The 20,039-nt window shown below is 34.4% G+C and overlaps 2 protein-coding genes across 11 annotated transcripts in view; one reads left to right on the forward strand and one right to left on the reverse strand.

Annotated features, from left to right (window-relative positions):
- Window positions 1–8,972, forward strand: part of ASB5 (ankyrin repeat and SOCS box containing 5) — a 40,700-nt gene extending 31,728 nt beyond the window's left edge. For all 4 annotated transcript variants that reach the window (XM_021549840.3, XM_021549608.3, XM_021549760.3 and 1 more), the window contains 6 exons: window positions 1,766–1,845; window positions 2,902–3,009; window positions 4,382–4,532; window positions 4,666–4,800; window positions 6,745–6,936; window positions 8,249–8,972. In XM_021549840.3, coding sequence (XP_021405515.1) covers window positions 1,766–1,845; window positions 2,902–3,009; window positions 4,382–4,532; window positions 4,666–4,800; window positions 6,745–6,936; window positions 8,249–8,376 — 794 coding nt within the window. In that variant the 3' untranslated portion in view covers window positions 8,377–8,972. The remainder of the gene's footprint in view (window positions 1–1,765; window positions 1,846–2,901; window positions 3,010–4,381; window positions 4,533–4,665; window positions 4,801–6,744; window positions 6,937–8,248) is intronic.
- Window positions 8,973–11,342: 2,370 nt separating this feature from the next.
- WDR17 (WD repeat domain 17) overlaps window positions 11,343–20,039 on the reverse strand; it is a 56,716-nt gene continuing 48,019 nt past the window's right edge. For 4 of the 7 annotated variants that reach the window (XM_021550620.3, XM_021550329.2, XM_021550397.2 and 1 more), the window contains exons 23-30: window positions 19,995–20,015; window positions 18,944–19,055; window positions 18,091–18,232; window positions 17,900–18,002; window positions 16,943–17,044; window positions 15,830–15,925; window positions 15,479–15,662; window positions 11,343–13,814 (exon numbers count right to left, since the gene is read on the reverse strand). In XM_021550620.3, the coding sequence (XP_021406295.2) occupies window positions 13,695–13,814; window positions 15,479–15,662; window positions 15,830–15,925; window positions 16,943–17,044; window positions 17,900–18,002; window positions 18,091–18,232; window positions 18,944–19,055; window positions 19,995–20,015 (880 nt within the window). In that variant the 3' untranslated portion in view covers window positions 11,343–13,694. The remainder of the gene's footprint in view (window positions 13,815–15,478; window positions 15,663–15,829; window positions 15,926–16,942; window positions 17,045–17,899; window positions 18,003–18,090; window positions 18,233–18,943; window positions 19,056–19,994; window positions 20,016–20,039) is intronic. The other 3 variants (XM_021550248.2, XM_021550703.2, XM_077782904.1) reach the window with 3 other exon arrangements.

The following is a 20,039-nucleotide window of genomic DNA, read 5'->3' on the forward strand; positions in this document are numbered from 1 at the left end:
ATAAACCTGCAGTAAAAAGTAAAGGGAATATTGTGTGTGCATGTGAAACTGGATCTTGCCAATAGCCCATCTACTGCCATAGATGAAAGAGTTCAAGAAGCTTCACACATACAGGATACTCTGACATGGTAGAAAATTTACTGCATTTTTAAAATCAGGTTTATAAAACCTTACTGTCATATGTTTAAACTTCTGTGATCAGCTTTATGTAGTCTTATGACAATTTAAATAGTCATCCGTGCTTTTATTTTGCTAAGTATTTGATCTCAGTAATATTCAGTAGTGCTGAGTCACAAAGTGCAGTGTGTTCTCCAAGATGCTGTGATACGTCTGTGTAAGTTTAGTCTCATTCACTAACACCAGTAGGAAAATGTAGGTTTTATTTACATTTTCCTATTGTGCACTATTTCATGGGTTTTTAACTAGGCCCTGATTTCAGATTGAATAGCCTTAATCTTGTCATCATTCTTGATGTGATTTGAGAGGGTTGTTTATAGTAAACAAAAGTGTACTTTCTGAAACAGGCTAGTGGACAGAAGGAGTCCAATAGGAAAGAGAAACAGGGTCTATTTCTGGGGTGTAGTTATCTTAGAGCTTAGCCTGATGACTGCCAGCGATTGAGCAACAGCCTTTGCATTTCAGACTCACTGCCTGGCCAGGGAATGCAGTGGCTGGCTCTGCAGGCACTCCCTGTCCATGGCAGAGTCAAACCTGCACGCCTGAAGAATCATCTGCCAATGTTTCCTAGTCATCATGCCAGGCTAATTCTCTCTACGTGTCATCAGGAATTTTGGGCAGCTTGATGTAACTCACACAAGGGATTGTATCAGTAGTTTACAGTTCTAGTGATTTTGTTCTTAAAGGAATAAATACTGATAATTCATAATACATTTTGAAAATGTTTTTTCCTTGCACAGCCTCTCAAAACTGCATTTTCAAAATTCCTGCCATAAATTGGTATCAGTTCTGCCTGCAGCCACGGCTGGCTAGAAGGGACCTGTCAGTGTGCAGTCTTGTACAGGAAGGGGCAGGTCCTTCAGCAAGAGCTTCAGGATGTCTCTGGAAGCTGGGCTGGGAGTTAGGGAGGCTTATGTGTGTGAACACAGGGTTGATGTTGAATAATTTTTTTTTCACCTGTCTCTTTTGGGGAAGATAAATGAAAATAAAGGCCAAACCTTTACAGTAAACATATCAAATTATTTTGAAGCCTAATATTTTATAGGATGAGAACTTAGGCTTTATATCTTCTTTATACTATAGAAATGTTTTTTACTGTGATTCTCACTGTATTTTTCTCCTTGCACTTGTGTAGTAGCTTCAAATTAATCTCACCATACATAGATTCCCACATTGCTTTTCATATACACCAGCTCCTTTGTGACTTCTTCAGGCAGCTTTACATCTGGTTTAAATTCAAATGATGACTATATTCCAGCTACAAAGCTTTATTATGTGTATTAAAAATAAACAATGCAAAAATATAAATGGAATATGACCATTGATTAATATATTAAATCACATTATTGATATAAATATCTCAATATTTTGTTCTGTGGACCACAATTATTTATTAGAGATGTTTACAATTAATAATAGAGCACTTTTTTACTGTTTAGGAACTGATCATTTACGTTTCTAAAGACGAGAAATTAATTTCATAGGATACTTGACTTCATTCTGTTCATCAGATTTTCTGCTTTGCTCTGTGCATTCCAAACCCTTTCTAATTCATATGGCTTATTCAATAAATGTTGTTCTTATATAGGTTCTTGGGCAGATCGCTCACCTCTGCATGAGGCAGCCAGTCAAGGACGTCTTCTTTCTCTGAAGACTTTATTGTCACAGGTGAAGCCTCTGTTTTTACATTTGCTTTCATTTTTAATGTTAGTTAATTTCTCAGCAGAGATTATCAATGCAGATTTAGTATGCTTTGTTTTGCTTTTTTCACTTGAATTTTTCAAAGCAATACATATTTAGGAATTTTTCATATTATAAGATACAAGCTAGTATTTAAAATATTTCAATATTTCCTCTGCATGTTTTAACTCCTGTTTTCCCCCTAGGAAAAAAACCAAAACAATCAAACCAAAATTGTTTCTAAATTTATGTCAGTCTTCCCCTCTTGCATGATATAATTAAATATAAAGCAGTTTCACTGCTTTAAGCCTTGGGTAAATAGAACTAGTCAGGAAGATACTAGTTAACAGGAAGAATCACTGAAAGATTCTGGGTTTTGCACTGTTGTCATTTAAAAAAAATTTGCTAATATCAAAGGGAGAGACTGTAAATGCTAAATTTTAATATTACAATATTGTCCTATTAGCTATTTCAATATTGAAAAATTATACTACAGAATACATTTGATGAAAGCAGGTAGATACAATTGTTAGTTCTTAAGAATCATACAACATCTACTGCAAAACATTTAGAGGGCATGGTGATTTTATCAATCTAGTAAATGTTTTCTTTGCTAAAATTCATAGCTTTGGGTATTTCAGACCTTAACTCACAGGTTGGTAGAATCATAGAAGAGTTTAGACTCAGGTATTTGTGGGGTTTTAAAGATTACCAAGATTGGAGATGCACCACCCTTTCTCTCATCTGTTTCAGGGTTTCACTGTCCCCCAGTTAATTTTCTTTCCACATAGCTACTTGTAATTTGCCATGTTCTGACTTGGATCTGTTGCCTTTTGCCCTGTCACTGTGCATTTAAACAGTCTGCATATTTTATGCCTATTTCTAATGAAAAAAAAAAAAAACCCTCACTGAGAATTAATTTATTGCAAGTTGAGTTCTAAGCCTATTTAGAGTATTGTAAACTATTCATTTGAACAGTAGTGTGAGGAAATTACTCTTTATAGGTTTTGGATGATCTTTAAATACCATTCATATCTATTTTAGGGGTACAATGTAGACACACTAACAATTGACCAAGTAACTCCACTCCATGAAGCTTGCCTGGGAGACCATGTAGGATGTGCAAGAATCCTCCTTGAAGCAGGAGCAAATGTAAGGCTTTTGTTTTCTTTTATTTTATATGAACTCCAATTCTAACCTTGGCTTAACTGAGAAGGATATATTCCTTGATTTTAATGTAATTTGTCTCTACTTACCCTATTGGCTGTGCTCATCTCATGTAATTACAGCTGCCATCGGAATGATATCCAATGAGAGTGATGGGCAGCCACTGAGACAGTAATGAGTTGGTGGGAATCTGTTAGCAGTATTCATTCTGATATTTCTCTTCAAAAGTATGGAATGCATTCCTCTGTTTTACTGGGTTCCTTTTGCTTTGAGTGGCTTTCAGGAGACTGTTCTTTTAATCTTCAGAATGTCTGTTGTCACACTGCACCTGCGTGCTCTTAAAATTCTTTGGTATGAGTAGAAAAAAGCACAGTCTCTTTTCTGTGCCACTGACAGAGGCTGTCTTATCTTTTATCCCAAAAAGAAAATGGGACTTTACAGACCACTTCTAGTGCAATGTCTGCTGACATCAGAGTTCAAGTGTATAGCTTCCCAGGTCTCTGATCTTTGTAATGGAAATATTTATTGTTCTTAAATTCAGTTTTCAGAACCACGTGGAATACGTCTGTGTTATTACAGAAAAAGAAAAAAAAGATACATAGATATTTCCAAAGCAAATTTCTCCCTACTTCAACTAGCACAAGGATTCTAAAGATACAAAACTATAGTAAAAAAAATTAATTTTCCCTCCTGGTTTATTTTTAGTATTTTTAATTGTTTTGGTGGGTTTGGATCATGCATGGAAGAAGATGGGCCAGAGTCCTGGAAGGAGCCTTCTCCTCATACCTGTGTTCCTTCCTTTAGCATTATTAGTCCTCACAAAGTTGCCTGCTTTGTCTCCTTACTCTATCGCACTGGAAATATTCAGCTGAAGCATGAGGTGGTGAGGTTGGTATTAAAACAGTGAGCCTATGCTATTAGCTTTGTCTCCATCCTGTGAAACATCACTTGAACCTGGAGACTAAAACTGCAGAAGAAAATGGCAAATAATGCCAGAGCTGTGGAGAGAAGATCCCTTTATCTTGTTAGTACACAAAGCGTAAATTTTCTCTATCAGTGAAACAAGCTCAGTGCAATGACTTTTGAAAATTATTTACTGCCTAGATGTCAATATATGCTCTTTAGTATTCCAGGTGTATTTATCCAACACAGTTTAACAAGAATAATAGTAAACTAATTCCAAATGAGAAGCATGGTAACAGGAAGAGTTTCACTCGGACTGGTCAGTTAACTTATTTTAACTAATACTTTGGTTTTTTTTTTTGTATTTTATGCAATTTCTAACTATTTCCTGTTTAAAAATCTACCTTTTTTTTTTTTTTCAATTATTTTTGTAAATAGATTTTATATATTCTAGGTAAATGCTACAACAATTGATGGAGTGACACCTTTATTTAATGCCTGTTCGAGAGGCAGTGCAGCATGTGCTGAGCTCCTGTTACAGTATGGTGCCAAAGCTCAGTGGGAGTCTTGTCTGCCATCACCAACACATGAAGCAGCCAGCAGAGGTAAGAAATTAGCTCCTCAATAAACATGGAGCAGTTGAGCAATGTCTGAGTAAGAGGGTTACAAAATATGTGTGGTTTTGTCCATGAGACATCCTACTGAAGTTGAGCAAACTGTCATGCTTTGTACTGACAGGTCACAGTGAATGTCTGGAGGTACTGATATCCTGGGGTATAGATGTTGACCAAGATCTTCCTCATTTAGGAACACCTCTGTATGTAGCTTGTGTTTCACAGCAGATCCATTGCATTCGAAAGCTTCTTTATGCAGGTATGTCATGATTTAAATAAAAATATTACTGGTTGGTAAAAGCATATTGTATTCACCTTTGAAGTCAGCTGGAACCCTTGCTTGCAGGGTTCTACTTCAAAGTTTACGCTGATTCATATTTTCTTATAACTTACTATTTTTTCATTTTTTGGTGCCATAGTAAACAGAAGAGGAAAAAGAAGCAAGACCAGTAAGAATGAATGTTCAAAATTTTCAGCACATAGTGCAGCCTTGTACATATTAATTTTCTGTAGGAAAAACAAGGATAGAAAATGAACTTTGAGAAATTTCAAATAGTAATCATTGAGATTTCAGTTGAACTATTTTAGCAATGAAGTCCCACTTGCTTTCGTTTTTCAGCAAGTTCTGATCTTTGTACAAAGCATAGAGGCTGAGTTGCAGAGGGAAGGGGTAAGGTAAAAGGCATCTGATCCTAAATTTCATATTATTTATTTAATCAATGGGTAAGAGATGTTGAAGGCTGGGTCTGTTTCAGCACAAGTCCAGGGACACAATTGGCATAGCTGAAAGACAATTTGCTATTTTTCAGGTATTTAAATACAGGGCTTTTGCATCCTGCAGAACAAGGAATTTAAATGTATATATGAATAATTCAGCCTTGCTATCATTGCATCAGAATAGATTTTCTAGTTGATTGCATGCTATATTTAGAACAGGTAGTTAAAGTATTTCTCCTTGAGTCCATTTCCTCGAATGATTAATTATCCTATGTCATGATTTTTTATGGTTAAGAACAGCAAAAGTATAATTAGCATATTTTGGGATTCAAATACTACCATACAGTAAAAAACAGTAACAGAAATGCATATTCTACATTTGTTGGTGCCCTGAAGTAGAAAGGGGTGTATAAATTGAGAATATAAGTAACTACTTATGTAATTTTTTTTTTTCATGTTTTATCAGTCTGTAAGAATGTATTAGAAGTTGAAAAGCAGATAGACAATGAAATAAGCAAGAGAATGCAGAAGAACACTCCAATTGTTAAAATTAAGAACAGGGAATTATTCAGATTTCGGATGCAATTGCTATATACCTGTGACATTATTATTTTATTCAAATGTACATTTAAAATGCAAAAAGTTTTGATTAAGGGAGTAAAGTTGGTACAGAAGGCAATTTTTGGTCTCACAAGGTCAGTAGAAGTCTGAAGAAGGCTGGGTTTTAGATGAACCAACACCCTCCCTGTGTAAGGGAGATTATTTTATACTAGCTAGTTTAGTGTAACTCTTGTAAAGATTTTTTTTCTTGAATATGAATGGATTATTGCAAATTAATTTAGTTAATTTTAATTTAAAACATGTTAAAAATTACCTATGGATACAAAAGTATACTAATTAGAACCCATGGATTGGGAGAATTAATGGTTTGGTTTTTTTTTTTTTTCCCTGTTAGCTTTCTTGACTGTGTATCTCACCTTAATTAAAATTAAAACTAAATTATAGATTAATAAATAAAGGTTGTATGGGATAGGAGCTTTGCCAGCTTCGACATGTGAAAAATTATAATGCATTGAAGATTACTTTTTGAGTTGGTGTACTCACAAAAATATACATACAAAACTTCAGTTTAGTGATATTTTTTTAAGACTTAAATAAGGAAAGTATATTTTCTATGTAGTGCAAATTTTCTTCAATGTGTACAAAAAGTGTTTTTTATGATTAGGCAACAGTGATGGTTACCTGATATCTTTTTGTCTGGTTGTACTTAGATAATAAAACCTAGGATAAAAAAACAAAACCCAAACAAAACACTGATGTGATTAGTTATAGTTCTATGCAATAAAGTAATAATAAAGCGGCTAAATGCACTGTGGCATTCTAGGGCAGTGGTGGTTTTTCTTTGTTTTGTAGCCTCATCTTTCTTACTCAATGACAAATTTAATTAATCTCTCCTTATGTCTCTTTATGTGCATCCACCCACCAGGTGCCAATGTGCAGAAGGGAAAGCATTTGCAAACTCCACTCCATGCTGCTGCCCAGCATTCTAGTACAGAGATTGTAAATTTACTACTTGAATTTGGGGCAGACATAAATGCCAAAAATTCAGATTTTGAGAGGCCTGTTGATTTAGCTGCCCCAAGCAGTTTAGTAGAAAGACTGCTGCTCTTCCACGAAGGTAAGTTTTAGATGTTTATATTTGAAACTGCAACTTGTATTATTAAAAAAACCAAACCTGCCTAGAAAAACCCCCAACTTAACAGTCCAAACAACCCATATTATAGAAGGCAACACTGTGCTGCTATATGAAATGAATATATGAGCATTCAAGTAATTTCCTTTCTAAGGAATATTTAGCCTCAGCAATACTCAGCAATATTTAGCCTCAGGCCAGAACCCATTGACCAAGCAGCATCAGAATTTATATAGGCTGAAAAATTATCATCATATGTTCATTGGGCATTTACTAAAGTAGACATTAAAGCTACATTTTTATTGTTTTTTACAGACCTTGTTAAAAGAAACAGAGTATTTAAATTTCAGGTTAAATATATATTTAATTTTGGTCAGATGTCATGATATTTTTAAATATGTATTTTATGTGGATATAAAGCAAATTATTATGATTGTGGGCAAAAAGCATAAGAAGTTTAATTTTCTAAATTTTCTTTACCAAGTTTTAAAAACCTGAGAAACACGAGATTAAAGAGGCTATAGTTCCTCAAACTTCTTAAAGGTCTATCTGCTTTGGAGAGAGAGAATATTCCAAAGGGAACTGGACTTATTCAGACTGAACTATGTATAATGTAAAAATAAGCCACAAGAGGATGAAACTATTTCAATAACCATGGGCATCTCTTTAGAGGTGAACTGACAACACTGATTCATTTTTTCCTCCAAAAAAACACCCTGTAGTCTGAATGCTACTAACAAAATCCCACTAAAACCACTATGTTTTCATAAATTTACCAAGACTAGTAGTGTTTTTAAGTTAGAGCAAAGAAAAAAAAAAAATACATGCATGAAAAAGATACAGGTTTATTGTCCAAAGAAAATAGCATTTTGAAGGAGTGGGGGGGCAGAGTGACAAAGATTATGATTGCAGTGATGCATTGGTAGTGCAGCTGGCAGTGCTGTAGCAGGTATGTAACTTGTGCTGTGAATAAACCCAAAACAACAAGTCCCCAATTTTAAAGTTATTGATATCAGATATTTTCTGGAAGCTGGTTCTTAATTTAAAAAACTGATCTTGTCTTGTTTTCTTTAGTATTTCCTTAATTATTATTAAGGTTTAAGCAGCCCCAGTCTTTATCTTTGAGAGCAGAAAGGCAATGAAGGAAAGGGAATGAAGAAAAAGGTCAATTTTGCAAAATGTGAACTTTTTTCCCTTTTTTTTTTTTTAGAAATCACATTTTTATACAAGACTGTTGTAAAACAAAGTGCTGGCTTTAATAATTGTACAATTAAACTCCTTTCTTTATTGTTTGCAGCCACACCATCTTCTCTTTGTCAGCTCTGCCGACTACGTATCCGAAATTACATAGGAAGAGCAAGACTGCATCTTGTTCCACAACTCCAGTTGCCAACAATACTTAAGAATTTCTTACAGTACAGATAACATAGTAATTAATTGTTAAAAACTCAAATATAGTGAGTACATTTTTTTTCCCTCTGTTTATTGTATGTTTTATCTAAAGAACTGCTGGGCGGAAAAAAAAAGCCTTTTGCATATTGCTTAAAAAAATTGTATCTTTGACACCTGGTGTTGGTAATGTAATAGTAATTGAGAGCCATTCAGCAACTAGTGCCAAGGTGCTAATCCAGCTGAATTGAATAAGTGTGCTGATACTCTGGGACATGATTGTATAACTTTATCTTAACCCTTTATAGCTTTAGTGCTGTTAACTTTAATTTTGTTTATGTTTTTAAAATCTGTTTGACACATCTGAACCACAAAGACTTTCTTTATTATTTGTTAAGTTTGTCCATTTGGAGTCAATATTTTATGTATTTTCAAATTTCTGTTGTTCATGTACCTAAAAATACTTGGTAATGGGTGCACTATATGCATTGATAAAAATAAAACAATTAGACATCAATTCTTTTTCTTTTTCATTATATAGAAAATTCATTAATCACAGTGAGAAACTTACTTTACTTTTCCTCACTGCCTGTGCTGTGAATTGTAATTAAACTGATGTGAACTTAACCTCAGTTTTTTATAGCATTCTGTTTACTGGTACAATTAGTAACTTATTTCTCAAAAAGCCTTAATGCGGAGATACTTTTGATATCCTCTTATAAAACAGAATTATATAGGCATTTACCTTATCTTTTCACAACAGTGCTGTATCACAAGCATGAAATGGGCATATTAAATAATTTTTTGCCTCAGAGAAAGGCAAGTTTTAATGTGTAGTGTCTGTGAGGTTTCGGAAAGCATATAGTGGAGATGTGGATACTGAATCTTCAAACTGAGTTCAGCAGCTGAATACAAGGTTTCAAAAATGTCTGTTTTCTGTATCAAGATGGGTACAGCTCATGAAAAGACATTACTTCACTTACTACCTGTTTTGTAAACATTTACCCACTTCAAAAATCCTATTGTAAATTCCCAGAATACTCCAGCAAGCATTTCTGTGAAAAGCTATTGTTCAACTCTAGCCAGAGATAGAATGGTGACACCCCTAAGAGGCATTAGAAAATCCTAAGGCTTTGCTTATGCCCTTGAATTTTTGATGATTGTGATCTGAATAGATTAAAATGCAGCACTCCTCCTTTTGCTGTTCTCATTTGCTGTTCCTTTGAAAACAGATTACTTTCTCAGTGACTGATACTCAGTTCCTGCAAACCAAAGCATGAAAACTTGCCATTTGTCCTTGGTGATTCACCCTTTTCCATTCCTTTTCAGTGACTCCTTTCAGTATTTATGTTTCTACTGGAAAGATGATAAGTGAGGAACTAACTATAGAGGAAGATTTCACAAAGAGGAATGCTTACCCAGTTGCTAAATAATATGCTCCTAATAAAAAATGTAGCTGTCTTGACACTGTTAAATAACCTTACTTTGTTCTGTTCCCTGCAAAAACTCTAGTTAGGGACCTTTTCTGGAGTCCTTGTAAAGAAAAGTCAAATGCAAATATGAGGTGCTGCTTAAGAGTTCATTATATTCTGAATCTGTACTGGAGTGAGTGTAGTGGTTATTTTCATCCAGAAAGTAGCAATTTGTGGTCTTAGGTACAACACCATTGCTGTCTATTACTCTGATAAACAAGCCAAATTTGAACTGCCAAGCCAACCACAGCACTGTAGAACTTCTCCACATAGAATGAGCTCATTTAGAACCTTACCTTCAGGTGTACACATGACTTTTCAAGTTTGATTCAGACAAAGTGGCATATCAGTTTGGAGCAAACATGGCTATTCTGCAAAACACCTGTTCAGAACACAACTAAATAAAGTTAAAAATTCTGCTGAGAGTCACACCAGAATCCAAGCCACCTCATTGCAAATAGGTGTGTTCATGCTCTTGTGGCATTTGCAATATCCATTCCTACCATTCTCCCTGATCCCTGCCACCATCTAAAGAGAAAACAAGACCATCTTTGTAGTTTACAGGTATTTGCTACTTTTTTTTTTTTTTTTTTTTTTTTTTGGTATACTTATACAGAATAGGAGACGAGTCAGAAGAAACTGGCTTGTGGTAATACCATTACATTGATCTCAGGCAAGAGGTACTTTTCAAAACAAACTTCCATTTTTTGCTAACAGATAATTGTGTGAAAATTGAGTTTATTTTGGCAAGGTGAGCCGAGTTAGTGGTGTTAGTGCTTGGTAAAATCCCTTACAAAAATGATCCCTTGTTTAGCCAGACATGACAGATTTGTTACTGTTCTCATGCTGTCAGGGCCCTATTCCTGTGGCTTTGATGGGTTGAATTCTTAGTATGAAATAAATGTTATATGTTGAAATATTAGGAACCAGAATCTGAAGCAAACAGTGACCCAGGTCAAAGCACTGTTTAATTGCCCTATTATAATAAAGATTTTACTAAATGAACTGTTATACCAATTAAAAAGTGTTCTAAGGCATTTTCAGGAAAAAAAAAATAGTAGTGTAATATGTCAATTCTGGAAAGAAATCCAACAGTGAAATCCTGTAGGCTTGCTGAAAGTATTCCAGAGATCCCCAGGAGGTACTCCACTGGCAGGTGAGAAAGCACGTGGAGTACAAGGTTCTCCCTGTGCTCCTCCTGGGCCTGTCCTGGCCCTGTGGGGATGCTCGGCTCTGGCCATGGCCAGTGCAGAATTACTGACCCAGCCTGGCTGGAGCCCTGCACAGGGTGGAACCAACAGGGCATCATTCCAGCCCACAACATGGGTTTAAAGTGCCAAATCTCCTACCTCAGACTGCAGCTGCCAGTGAAGCTGTCTCTGAGGCTTATAAACATGTCAGTACTGTTGGACAGATTATTCCCATAGAACAATGGATTTGGTTTTGCAGGGATGTTGAAAGCACTAGCTGTGTAGCTTCATGTGTTTTTTCATTTAAATGAAAATATGACTTTTACAGAGGAGTCAAACAGTCTTTTGAAGACAAAGTATTCTTTAATATTAAGGGGGAGATACCTGTATTTGACTTGCTGTACTAGACAACAAAGCTACATATTAGCAAACTGAAATTAAAAATGATGAACCAGTGTACAGTTGCAACCACAGCTGTAACAGCAGACACAATCACAACCTTTTCTGCATATTCCTCTTACTCCCCACTGTACAAACAACTTCAAGGAAAATGCAACTCGTTATTCACAATGACTGTTACCTGATGGATCCCAAATATGAAAAATGCCCTTTGACTTAATTTTTGTATTTTAGTAAGGAAAGAATTCTTAATCCTGTAATTTAGAGGGAATAGATTTTCCCGAAATTCCATGTTAAGGCACAATTTATGTGCAACACATTGATGCAGTTATACTACATATTTAAGATATTTTAACTGTGAAATATTAGTAAAAATCATTATGATACAACAAAAAATTTTAAGTACAGTAGAATGGTAGTTGAGTCAATGCTTCAGATCTCAATCCTCAGTCACAGGGCTGCACGTTCAGTTCTCATGTTTGCTCTCCACCTCTGTATCAACAACTTTTACATACGAGGTTGTACAATTTATGGGCTAAAAGACAGATAGTCTTTCATTTGACAGAAGCAAGATCAGACACTGACTGATGGAAAATTCTATCAAAAACTAAGAATTTTAACTTCTGAAACGAAATGCTTCTCCAAACTCCATGGAGTAAACAAAGGAAAAACATTTTCAAAGAATACCTGCAGGAAGTAAAAGATTCTGTTCAGCACCCAAATACATACAAAAATGGGGTTTTTAGGGTACAAAACAGTTGTGTTCCCTCTACCCAATATATTTTTACACCAGAAGCCCTGTAATAATACTCTAGAATATTTCCAGAGGGAAATTTTACTATTTTGAAGAGGGAGGGGAAAAAAACCAACCCAGGATTTTATTTTATTTCTAATTTCCATCCCACCTTTCCAGCATGGTGGCATTGTTGTTTCTATAGTTAAATAAGGGCAAGGTTTACCTATACATTGAGGCTTTTTCTGATAGGATCTGCTAGAGACCTGACACAATTTCCAGTTTTACAACAGTTGCTATAGAAATAATTCTACGAATTTTTAAATGCAACCTCTTTATATTTAATGTAACTATCAGGAAACTAAATAAATTTTAAAATTTATTTTAAAGCAACAGCAAAAAATGTAAGAACAGATAAAGTAGCTTTCTGCTTATGTGCTGTCAGTTAAGCTAATAAATAGTATTGTAACCATTGCATCTTTTCTACAGATGAGCAATTCTGATTATAAGAATAATTAATAAGAATAATAAGTATAATATTTTACTTATAATTAAATTCCATATTATACACAGCTTTAAATTTTAAATATTTTTAGTATTCTATTGCCATATTTTCCATATAAGCGCGGATTTAGTAAATAAAAATATATATGCACAAGTACTTACTTCTGGTCTGTCATATTATATGCATGTTTAGAACTAATACAAAATGTAAAGAGAAAAAAAGCTTTTAAAATGTGCATAGCATATTTAAATTACTTCAATAAATATGCTGTTTATTCTATACAAAGCCTTTGTTAAAAAAGCAGAAAAATTTATAAAGAGTTTTAGTCTCTGGTGAAAGTATAATGGGGAATGTTGTCAAATATGATCCTATTAGAAAATATAATTTTGTAATCTGGATAATCTAAATAAATAAATGTTTAAAAATATAATCTAAACAAAACATAGTCTAAATAAAACATAAGTAACCTTCTATTTGAACTGCTATTAAAACACAATTACAAGTGGATGGAAAAAAACACCTACTCTTTAAATTTTACTTTTGGTATAGAACCCTGTGTGTAAAAATTAGTTCAAATCAAAAAGGGGGACAGTGTGATACAGCCAAAATATTCCAGTCATTCTAAAAAAAGGTTGGAGTTGCTGTCAATAAAGTCATTTTATGATTATATATTTGGAAGAAGGCTTATGGGTTTCACAGTTTGCCATCAATATTTTGTCCTATGTAGACAGTTGCTTACTTTACAAAGCATCTATTCACAAAGAGCTGACAAAAAAAATTGTCTGATGACAATATTATTACTAAAAAAAATTACATGGCTATATATTAAATTAGGACTTTTTCTTTGGATTATCAAATAACTTTTTTCTTTGGATTCTCAACAAACATTTGTATAGAAATCCTTTTGTTCTCATTTTAAAATTTTCAAAGTTCAAGTAATTGACTTTCAGGAGGAATCAACTACTGCCTCTCTGTCCTTTGACAATCAAGGTTAAATCAGCATTAACTCCCAGAGTGTTATTTTAAGCACTATAAAGTACAGAGGAAACACCTAATCAAAATGGGTTAAGTCGTATTCCTGTTCCTAATGGTGAAAAAGGATTCACTTTGGCCCACATCAAAGCATCATTCAGTGAAATTGCAGATTTTCCATCTTCAAGGAAGAACACAGGACCCTGTAAAGTAAAAAAGTTTGGGAAGGGAGAGAAAAGGAAATTATACATGGATTGTGTAAAGGCCACAACAAATAGTACATTTTATCTCAGAAGAACATAAAAATCTTGTTTAGATCTATCCACTATATTTTTTCCCACTCACTTAAAACTCTGATAACAGCTACATATTATGAATTGAGGGCACTTATGTTCCCAAACCTCTCAGCCCAAATTTTCATAATATTTTTATTTTTAGTTTGATGTGTTTTATTATTTTATATATGCTTGTCAATAACTCCAGAGTTAAATTTAGTTTGAATTAGAAACTGAGCTGCCAGGCATCTTTCTTCGGAATACTGTCCATATTTCATCATAGCTGTCATTATTTCTGCTGATCGTGCCTTTTCCTATCTACAAAAAAAACCCCTCGATATAATGTCTCCATGAATTACTTGAAAACAAAGAATCTACATACAGTCTACAGAATTATTTAAAATATTCACTATGAAAAGGACAAAGTACTCGTTCATGTGATGGAAAAAGAGCTATTTGCTAATTTATTATTTTGACAAAATCTGCTCTCAAAGCTGCAGTTCAATTTCAGTGCTTTCTTAAAAATTTATGCTCTCCAAACTTGCTATGTAAAACTTGTAAACCCACACAAGTAGGCTTCCCTGCTTTAGTATTAACTGATTTTGGTTGTTGAGCTGATCTGCATGCCTAAAGCCATGACTCCTAATGTATGCTAATCCAGAAATAAGGATCCTGCAGATGACAAGCTGGTGACACCATATTCGCTATTCTTGTTGAATGCACTGTAACATTGGCAGCTTTACATGGCTGTTAGCAAATGTTGAGAGTACAACCACAGACAGAGACCACTGATCTAATCTGGAAGTGTTGAGAGCAAGTTTTTTTAGATTGATGGTGAGCAGTTGAGAATTTTGTTTACCTCAAAAATCTCACTAGCATTTTGTAAACTCCATTTTTTTTCAGAAACTATCCATCTTTCTTAGTCCCTAAACCATCCTGATACTCTTTGGGCTGACATCTTACTCTGGACAGCATCACCTAGGAAAGTAAATTCACACTGAAGTGTTGTCTGGAGTCAGGAGTAGTGTTTTCAGAATCTTTCCATTTTCTCTTTATTAAAATAACAAGATATGCTAAAGAGGAGTTATGAGGACTAATGAGTATTAGTCATAAAACTCAATGTAAATGATGAATACATATATTTGAATATTTTGTCCTCCAATATCTGGATTTAATTAGCCATGAATTCCACGTTTTATAATATGCATTTCCGTAGAGATAAAAATCAAAATCAGAAGAATATTAGTACGTGGTTGAAGACAAATAATTTCCTGACTTATTCAAGCTGTGGTGAGGGAGTAGCCAATAAGATGCATGCACTTTAGACACAACATTTGGCAAAGGAAACCTTTCACATGTAAATTAAAACATTTTGGATTTGGGAAATGACAACTATTTGACATACAACAATTCTTTATAGACCCTTTCTTATATAGCAGATGTCACTGCCTGTCACCTTTAACTCTGCTCCTGTGATAACAGGGAAAACCTTTTTCCAGCCAAATGGTGGGAGGGACCTTTGATTTATGGCAACCTCACAAGTAGTCAGTGCTATCAGCAAGAAAGAACACTTCAGCTCTCTGAAACCATACCTGGATCTTTAGCCCTGTCAAACAAGAGGTATGAACATCTGAATGACTAGGAAGATTTGATCCAGTGACACAGTCTGGCCCAACCATTCCTTTCAGAGGCTCCCCCTGAATTCGCGAGACAAGTACTGAATACAGCGCTCTCTGTGATTCAGAGGGCGGGGTGCATGGCAACTCATCCATAGGCCTAGGAACATAAAAAATATTTGGTTTTCAGCTTGGCTTCCTAATTTGTGTTAGAACTTAAGACCTGCAAAGCAGTGACATTCAGACTTTACAAAGGGAATAAATTTACAACTAAACAGTTAAATACTGCTAGTCTTACTCATGGTAATTTTATATTTTTCCACCTACTTGTTTGATTGTGTGCAAGCTCTCCATGCATCTAATTCCTCAGAAAGCTGTTCAATTTTCAAAGGTACAGATACTTCCCGTCTTTTTAAAAGCTGACTGAAAAGGAATGCAAGTAATTAAAGTCCTAATTAATCCTAATAATGACTATTTTCTTAGAAGCAAAACATGATAGACAGTAGTAAAATAAAATTATTTCCGATTGGATATGAAATAACTATGGAAATAAATTCATCCTTCACAATATACACTATATTAAATGTAAGTAATACTCATACAAGTTACAGAAGTATAGCTTTAGATTTAAATTTTATTTTAATTATCCCTATTTACACCTTATTTAATTTGCTGTATTTTTTTTAACTTGAGGCCACTTTATTATGTGTTTTTATTTCTTACTATTGCCAGCTTTACTAAAATTAAGGATCCATTTTGCCTGCATGTACCACATATGGTAAAAATGCAATTAGAGAAACATGGTTCAACACATACATTGGGTGGTCAGCCTTGTTTCACTTGCAGAAAGTAGTTTCAAAGCTTTGCAGTGGAAGCATTTTTTATTTTTCAAAATATAATATAGGGGGCAGTTACTACCTGACCTAATTCTGCCATCTTTCATTTGTGTTGGTATATCTTAAAAATGTCCTTCTTAAGCATGTAAATTGTTCACCTTAAGCAGGTGTCCAGTTTAAGATGGGCCAGAAACTAAAAATCTGTGATTCTTGAAGATATTGGGCAATCAAAGAATGAAACTTTGAGCGGTATTGTTCTGTGGTTCTTTACATAATAAGTAATTGAAAATCTTACAGCCAAAAGTATCACAGAGTCACAAAGACTGCTTGTTACTAGTCTAATAATAACCATATCAGAATTGCCCTTCTGTAAAAGCTGTATTTAATCTTGTTATTTCATTAGTTCAGAAAAGGAAAAAACAAACCAACAACAAACAAATGCTCCTTTTCCCTTTTCCCAATCCTCTCACCAAGTTTCAGACATGAGGATAGCTACGAGGAAAGACATGTTTTAATGATGGGATGTGAAGAAGTGGGCTCAATGTATGGCATATGTCACAATAAGGATTGAGACTACTCAGAGTTAATGAAAACACAGTATTACCTTGTATACTCATACAGTGCAGGTACAATGCTATTGTACTGTCTTCTGATAGCAAGTAAAGCACCAATGTAACCACACAAAATCAGCAACTCATTCCGAAATCTAAAAATGAACAAGTATCAATCGTGAAAAACAGCAAGCATTGGAAAAACATTAAACAAGCTCATATTCATGCTATAATTTTAAAACCTAATTTATCCATCCACCTTTGTGTAAATTTTTTTGCTAATTTGCTAAGCATAATTGCTAATTATGCTTACTTTCTGTGTCACAGACTTGTTAAAACAGACTCCATCTGCTTCATATTGATCTCTATTATTAAATTTTATATGGCATATACAACACAATTTTTAAGCACAATCAAATAGAGTTACACAAACAACATCACTCAGATGTTTTAATGTGCATGGAACTTTAAATGTAAATAAAACTGCCCCAAGTATTAGTGTAGATTTCAGTTTCACCAAGTTTCCCCAACTTTTTTCTCCTTTTTGTTCTTCACACATATAATTGTGTAGGCACCTAGGCCTAGCTGCAAACATCCATCATAAAGGTGAACCAGAGCTATCCAACTATTTTAGAGTTAATTCTGAGAGTGGCAGCCCAATGTTCCTTAATACTTTGACATAAAAGCCCACATGATTTGTGATACCACTTCAGCAAACTGAAACCAGAGCTGATCAAAGTGAAGTCTTCACATAAGACCAATATTGATTCACACATTGTAAATACTCCACAGAGAATATTTTTTTTTTTCTTGCTAAACTTTCGTAGTTTTGGAGAGTCCACATTCTATTCTCCAGACTGGACCAAGCATGCTCACTGGATTTTTTTTTGTGTCCCTCTTCTGTTAAACAAAAAAAAATTACACTAACAGTGTGCACCTATATATATATACAATTGGAAAGATTCCTTTAAGAAAAGTCCCACTTTTCTAAGTCAGGAAAATATACTCACTCACTACACTTAGGCAACATTAACTGTTCAGTCCGTATGTAACTTAAAAGATCAAGATATGGAAAGACTGAATCTAAACTCCAATCTGAGCCACACAGTTGTTCTGTTGAAAAATAAACAGAAAAATATCTCATGTGGAAAGTTATACAGATGACTTTTGCTTTAAAATTGTTCTTCATCCAACCACCTACCTTTCACATACTGAATGCCAACAGGGAGAGCCTTTTCAGGTTCTGTGCTTAACAGATAGTACTTTATTGTTTCAAATACATCCCCATCTGCCTGCATTGTCTCTGCCACTCGCATACATTCTTCCACATCAGGAAGATTACACTAGAAAACAAATATTTTGCCAGAAAAATTACGGAAATGTTCAAACACTTCTCTAAGATGCTGAGAAATACTGATGTTTGCACTCAACAATAAGAAAAAATTCCCTCTGAAGTAGTCCTTGAAAGACATACCTGCATATAATGCACATTAATAAAGTAATCTAGACCAGAGCACCAGTGGAAAAGGCTCTGTAACTTTAATTTAAACAGTGGCAATTTTCATTACTAATGTTTTTGTGACATTTTTACTACTGTTTAATAAATGTGCAGTCTGAGTTGCACCCTAAGGGAGTAAAATCAAAGCAGACCCTTCTGCTGCAGAAGAGGAAAGGGGGCATTTATGGACATTACAGGAATAGGACATAAAACAATTCAGACTACAGAAAGCTGATCTGCCAAAACATGATTAGGCTGCACATCTAGTAGGTTATAAATCATACTGACAGGTAATTATGAAGATCATAAGCTACTTCAGAAAGTACCATGTGTCAGGGAAAGAGTGCACCAAGGACAGAAATGAAGAACCAAATTTATTGTACAATACTGAAAATAAAGTCAACAAAGACTAATAGAGGAGAAAAGAATACATTACATATAAGACAGTAGAGACAATTTCATCCTAGGGTTTTATATTTCCTTATGTTTTTTTGAAATTAGTAAATACATCAATACAAAACCTTATTAGATTCAGGTAAATTCTTTCACATTGTACCTTTTCATGCAGGTCATTTATTTCTGCTATGCATCCAGGATAAAAAGCACATAGTTTTACTAACTGCAGTTTATTATCAGGGATCATCATAAGAAGATCAACTGCTAAATCCCTGCGCAAACAAAAGATTACATATTGTTACTCTTGATGGTTTGTAATAGAATGAAACACTTTTACACTCTTTATAAAAGAAGAGTTTACTGAAAAAATACTTGCAGAAGCAAGCTCAGTCTCTAAAATATTTTTGTTCAATAAATGAGGCTTAATTATTCACCTTATTGGGAAAGTCATTCACTACTTTTCTACTGCTTTCATTGGTTGAATTAAACAGCTGTGCAATTCTTAAGCCTCAAAGCCATCTCAAAGTGAAACGGAAGAATATGTGAGCAGGGATGGGAAAGGAAAGTAGGAACCCTCCAACTTGAGAAAAGAAAAGATGATAATGTAGTTCTGTGTCATGAAACCATCCTCAAAATTCCAGGCGTCTAAGCTTCATGACATCAATATAGGACGTTTCTTGGTCATCCAGAATGGCTTGGTGCTCATGTGACATTGAAATAGAGAGATTATATGGGAAAAAAAATGTGATACCTATTTTCATCCTTCTCAAAGGAAAACTATTTTAACAAACTGACATTTCTCACATTTTCCTAAACTTTTTACCATTTGTTACCCTATCCTTCATACAAGAAACAACTGAAGGCAATGCATAATATTAGGAAATTATTTGGATATTGTTCTATTTAAGTTTTCATGACTGGTTATTCTGTGACTTCTCTATTCATGCAGACATCATTTCTCCTGTGAACCTCAAAACAGACTTGCCCCTCTGTAAGGCAAAAAATCCTACTGATTTCCTCTGGATTTTCAGAATGTGGGCCTTTGCTTAAAAATGTTCAAGTAAGCTATTATCCAGTATTTACAACTGCTTTCTATCTCACTTTCAAGTATTAATCACAATGAAAATTTAGGACACTTAGAGAAATTTGAAAAGCTTGTGACTTTATTAAGGGAAAAATAAGCTTAAACATTCTCCAAAAAAGCAAAATACCTGTATCCAAGTGATGGGAAGCTAAAAGGAAGACATTGAAACAGT

This window comes from Lonchura striata, chromosome 4, assembly GCF_046129695.1.
Source record: "Lonchura striata isolate bLonStr1 chromosome 4, bLonStr1.mat, whole genome shotgun sequence".
Lineage (NCBI taxonomy): Eukaryota > Metazoa > Chordata > Aves > Passeriformes > Estrildidae > Lonchura > Lonchura striata.